Source organism: Myripristis murdjan, chromosome 1 (genome assembly GCF_902150065.1).
Source record: "Myripristis murdjan chromosome 1, fMyrMur1.1, whole genome shotgun sequence".
In the NCBI taxonomy this organism is placed as follows: domain Eukaryota; kingdom Metazoa; phylum Chordata; class Actinopteri; order Holocentriformes; family Holocentridae; genus Myripristis; species Myripristis murdjan.
The window spans coordinates 21,255,183-21,261,182 of NC_043980.1; the positions used below are offsets into that span (position 1 = coordinate 21,255,183).

The 6,000-nt window shown below is 42.6% G+C and overlaps 1 protein-coding gene across 5 annotated transcripts in view; it reads right to left on the bottom strand.

The window, feature by feature from the left end:
• Window positions 1-6,000, bottom strand: part of apbb2b (amyloid beta (A4) precursor protein-binding, family B, member 2b) — a 57,773-nt gene that overhangs the window by 6,177 nt on the left and 45,596 nt on the right. For 4 of the 5 annotated variants that reach the window (XM_030063986.1, XM_030063971.1, XM_030064000.1 and 1 more), the window contains 5 exons: window positions 5,588-5,702; window positions 3,877-3,964; window positions 2,865-2,948; window positions 2,619-2,734; window positions 1,877-2,056 (listed from right to left, as the gene is read on the bottom strand). In XM_030063986.1, coding sequence (XP_029919846.1) covers window positions 1,877-2,056; window positions 2,619-2,734; window positions 2,865-2,948; window positions 3,877-3,964; window positions 5,588-5,702 — 583 coding nt within the window. The remainder of the gene's footprint in view (window positions 1-1,876; window positions 2,057-2,618; window positions 2,735-2,864; window positions 2,949-3,876; window positions 3,965-5,587; window positions 5,703-6,000) is intronic. The other variant, XM_030063979.1, reaches the window with a different exon arrangement.

Here is a 6,000-nt window from a genome sequence, read left to right on the forward strand (position 1 = left end):
TAATGTTCAGCTTCTGTGGCTATTAAAGTTGTTGCCATTCATAAAACACACACCTGATCTTTCACTGTGTAAAACAAACGTCTCCCCAAGGGCTATGTCCCAGCCGAGAGAATATTTACAAGAGCAAGTGGTCGTGTGCAGGTAACTGGGCAGATGTCCTGTCTTCAAGGAAACAGTTGGTCCATAGAAAGCAAATTCATCGCCTTTTCTACAGACCTCTTTGTTGTCAAACTGGCGACCCAATGTAATTTCCAGAGTTTGTGCAGCTCTTATCAGTATAAGTATTCTGGTATAAGCACCTGTGTTATCTCCCGCAATCGAGTACTTCTGAGGTCAGAGGGGAGCTGTGTTTTTTCTGTACTTTTAAAATAAGGGAGAACAGAAGAGACACTTTACCACTCAATTTAATGGACACTTTGATTAAAAAGATATAATCAATGATATTCTCAATAGTTTCATGGTATTGGTGCTTTCTGTCTTGCCTACTGTAGTCAGACGCCCTTGAATGCACCACCAGGAAGTTTTTTTTCAACTCAAGTCCAAACAGTGCTGCTGCTTTTAGGAAAGCTAATGTGGACCAGCATGGTGGCGCAGTAGTTAACACCGTCTCCTCGCAACAAGAAGGTCCTGGTTTCAACTCCCAGCCAGCCGGTCTGGGGCAGGGACACGGCCCTTTCTGTGCACGGTCTCCCCGTGACTGTGTGGGACGGTGTGAATGTGCTTGTTTGTCTGTCTGCCCTGTGATAAGACGGGTGACCTATCCAGGGTGTTTCCCCTGCCTCCTGCCCAATGAGCACTGGGACAGGCTACAGCACGCCCCTGCGGCTTTAACTAGGATAAGCAGTTTGGAAAATGAATGACAACTTTATTCCAATTTAACTTATTATTGCAGTGATGGATACTGGTGTGAATAAAGTCTCTGAAAGTTAATTTCCATGTTGTAATGGCATGAATGGAATCCAATAGTTGGATAAAAGGCAGGAAAAATGATACTGGAGTCATAAAATGCAGCTGCTTGCTTTGAGAAAATAATAGCAGAAGCATGAAGTATATACATTTTGTAGGTACTGGGCTAAACATGTAAAATCACTGGTGTGGTCCTTTCATCCCTGCTCCACCTCACAACCCTCTGCAAAATAATATGTCCTTGAATTTTTACTGCACACTTTACTGTACACTGTGCATGTACATATTGATCAAAACCTCTTTATTGAACCAATTTTTTCTTTATTTTAAATTTTATGTGAAACTCTGCCTTCCTTTTTTGGTGGATATGTTTACTGATTAAAGCACTGGAGATGTATAAGCAAACAGAATGATGCTGAGCTGCTTGGCATAATCTTTTTCTAAAATAAAGGCCAGAATTCTCTAATTTAATATTTTAATCAAGGTTTCTAGTTACACAGATGCCATGTTAGGGTCTAATTTGCTTATATTTTTTATCCACTGGGGAAATAAGACCCAGCTTGTAGGCATCAGGAAAACAATCAGATGTCAGTATAATGTTGAAAAATGTAATAATTACACAGCACAGGGTAATTTTTCTTTAGCATTACATTTCTTATTATATCTATGCCACTAAAGATATCACAATGAATGTATTGGAAGCTCTCAAATTGCATCAACTTAAGAGGCCAAAAATGATCAGTCAAACTGATTGTTATTCATCATTAAATTACAATAATGTGTGCTCTATCTGCTGGTCTCAAGCAAAGTGAACAATCTCTGCCTGAATTACTGTAATCTAAGTCTGAGCATGCATGTTTTCTCAGACACTCAAATAAAGGTCATTTCTTTACTCCTTAAGCTAGCCTTGTTTGAGTTGGCTCAGAGTGGTTGAGTCGCAGTGTCAGGTCTGTTTTCATCAGTGACTCACCATGCACGCTGCCTGCACAGCCTCCGACACATTCCCAGCGTTGGGCTCACACCAGAAGACGTGACAGTCAAAGTGCTGCCCGCCTGCATCCATGATGAAGGCAAAAGTGTGCACATCGCGCCCCACGCCCATGAAAGACAGGAAGCGTACACGACACTCCACCAGCACTTCCTCTTCGTCCTGGTTGGAAAAATTGTGTGTGACATCAGCCAAAACCGAACAGTTCGAAGGCACGTACACACGATATCTGACTGTAATAATTTAAATGCAGTGAAAGAAAACAGGACAGTGCAAACACACATTATTAATGGAAGGCTGACTGATTAAACATGCACTTCTTCAGCCTCACCCTGCTTCACATTCACATCATCACACACACACAGTCACACATGGGAGCTGACCAGTACAAACACAGTCTTCTACAGAGCAGCTTCACTGGAGCAGCTGGGTTTTACACGTCTTGTTCAAGGGCACCTCAGCGGTGGTTGTTTTCCAAGCCTGTGTGAGGATTTGAACCTAATCCTAATCCCCACGGCTATCCTACCAGTTTCTTCTGTCTTGTGTGTGTGTGTGTTTCTTTAGCATAAAGAACAGACGAAGAACAGAGGAAAGAAAAAGTCCTGGTGGGAACAGATTCTAGCCGGCTATCTGTCTGCTTTCTGTTTTCTGTTTATGCAGCTAGGGGCAAAGTGAGGTGAACACAGACGGGCAAAAGGAGCAAAAGAAGATGTGTGTGACGGACCTTGTCTTTGCTAATGGTGACAGTGGCGTCGGCTACGTTGAGAGCCACTGGAGCCCAGTCGTCTCTATTCGAAGAACCGATCAGACTGTCTATAGCCCCGTTCAGGATGTCCATGCCTGGAGGGGAGGGGATGAAAACAAACAAACAAACCTGAAGTGCTAATGAAATGCTTCCATCAACCTAAACCATGTGCTGAATCCCATTTGAACGTGTGTGTGTGTATGTCTGTGTATGAGTAACACCTACCTATGGGTCTGGCCACAGGCATCATCCCGAGGTAGAGCACCTGGAACTTCTGTACCAGCTCTGTCTTTGGTGTGGGAAACTCTGCTGGGGAGAATACACACATGTATTGATTAGGTGCTGATGCCAGTTCATATGTTACGGCTGGGTGCCGGCACTGATTTCCCAATTCAGTTCCGATTCACACAGAATCAGATTTCCATTCACTTTCATATAGATTCGAGGTCATCTAGGTTCAGGTAAGGGTATTTCAGTTACAATACAACTTTTGTGTCTTGCATATGGATTTGCTTTTGTCTAACTCTTCTTTACCGTCATGGTTTTAAGTCCTAAATGCGTCAAGACATCTAACTTAATGCTTGATGGTGCTGGTTTCATGGCGGAGGTCATGTCACTATTCATTAATTTGTTCAAAACCTAGTGGCTCAACAGATGATATCTGCAGGACAGGAAGTCTGCTTGAAATAACATTTAGCAAAAATGATCTCATACCCACTGAAAAAAGGCAAAAATTTAAAGATCAGCCTTGGGATTTTAAGAACTGGTATCGGATCGTTCAAGCTCAGAATAAGATTAATCAGAAAAAATCAGATTTCACAGTGAAATATGCACATTTGCACACTGAACAATGTGGAAATCCAACAATGCGCATTTGCTCATATTGCACACATGCTCGAGCAATGGACAATACATTTATCAATTTGCAAACTGCAAAAAAGTGTAAATCTGTTCTACCTCTTGCAACAGTAAACAAAAGAAGAAATTTTGTGTAACTACTGGGAACAGTCACATGATGAGGATTTTGTGTCTCGTTTTCATTCAGTGCATTTTTATTTAGATCTTTTTCTTTGTAGCCAATACCAAATTTCCCCTCTGGAATCACTGAAGACAAATGGAAAAACACACACACACAAAGGTTTTCGCATGAAGGGATGCAAGCAAGCAAACACACACACACACACACACACACACACACACAGAAACAGACAGCGAGTTAAGTATGTATGAAGCCTACCTTGTAACGGGAGGTCTAGTCCTGCCTGCATCCTGTCCTGAAGAGAGCTTCCAGCCATCGCTTTGGCATTCTTTCGCTCTGTCATTATCTAGAGAGAGAGAGAGAGCGACAGAGAGAGAGAGAAGCATCAGAAGTACGAAGAAATGTGTAAAAAGAGGGGAAAGAAAACGATACAGTGGCACAGACACAGAGGAGGGGGTGAGGAGACAGGAGCACAAATGTGTGACAAGCAGAGGGAACATACAGCAGCTTCACTCCTGTTACTGTCACACAGTCAACCTATTTCACTTGGGGAACACACACACACACACACACACACACACACACACACAAACCACGCTCACACACTAACCAGGTCACACCCCTCTTTCTAAACGAGGGTAAAAGCTTTTCCTGCAGTGCGACTTAGAAACATGCCTCCAAACACACACACACACACGCATACACACAGGCACACACAGACACACGCAATCCATAAATTATAGATTTGTTTAATCAAAGAGTTTGTCACAGCAAATCTGCATCTCGGTGCACCCCTGCTGTGAATCTTCCTGCCTCAATCTCACATTCTCTCTCAGTTTTTATCCCTGCTATTCCAGGCGTTCTGTACTGGGACAGACATTATGTTCTGTACTGCAGGTTGAGCTATGCAATGTCGGGGGTCTCAGCATCACCATGAGGAATAAGTAGAAGGGCAAAAAGCTGCCGCAGAAAAAGTATTACATATATAAAGGAGAGGAAGACCATTCCTAATTCCTAAAGGACCACTTTGTATTCAACAGTCACAACAGGTTTCACAGAGCCAGACTGAAGACTTTTTTTTTTTAACCTTTTTAATCCAACCTGCAGATTTAGGACCAATTCTTAAGCCGACATAAAGAAAATCACAGGTGAATCCATCGATTTTCTGACTGAACGTGGCTGATGAAAATACTCAAACTATAAATTGAAGGGGGGAGGAGAAATGACGGCAGGAAAGTCAACAAAATTTACATGTATTTTGCACATAAAGCTGATACAATGGGGTTTGGGATATTGTACCACTTTGGGATATTGTTCTGTACTAATCAAAGAGTGGAGAGTAAAAGGGGACTTGGAGAATCGCGTGGAGCAAAAATACCTCTAGTTAATGAATTTAATGTATTTAGACAAATTCATTATAACACTTTTTCAGATCCTGTGCAAACCCTGCGCAAGCATTAAAATGTACACACAGGCTGCCGAATAGTAAACATGACTATAAAACGCACAGACACTTTAAGCGATGCATTCAAATGTGCTGAACGGATACACTTCCTCAGGCAGCAAATCTAAAGATTGTATGCATTTTCATCTCTGTGACTGTTAGCTTGAATAAATGAGCTGAATAAAATGTGCTCTTTTGACTTCAAAAGTGGTTTTCTTTTTCTGTATTCTATTCTGGGTGTTTCATTTTCGCAACAAATGTGTCTTTTTCAAAGAAACTGTGACAGTAACCACCACCGCTAGCTTTTCTACGGGCCCTGTGACCGCTCCTGCCTGTTCAATGATAGTGGCACCACTCTTTCAAGTCTCAGCCTGTTTGATCTGTGTCTAAATGCCAGTGGCTTGAAACTTTGTCTACATACAAAATAAAGGCACCACGTAGAAATCTGTGCAGGTTCTTTTGCGATTCCTAAATGCCAAATCCCAACTTTACACTCGCGGCGGGACCCTCGTCCAAACTTCTTACCCGGGAGCAGATCTCGTGCAGGCTGGTGGCGATGGCTTTGGCTGGCGTGTCACAGCGGAACACATGACATTTCAGGATCCTTGTGTTTTTATCCCGCGCCACATATGCAAAGTCCCTGAGGGGGGAGGAAAAAAAAAAAGAGTTAATGAGGAGAGACAGGAGGGGAGGAAGAGAGGGAGAAACTATGGGTAGAGAGGAGAAGAAGAAGGTCTGTTGTACTAGAACAATATGACAAGAATGATGAAGTAGAGGTGTGTGTGTGCACGTGTGTGTGTGTTCATTTTTAAAACTGGTGGCAATAAGACACATGAGAGATGAGCTGACCTTTATCAGCTAGATGAGTACAGGACAAACACACACACACGTACACACACACACACACACACGTCGATGGACCCCAGGGATCAATAGAT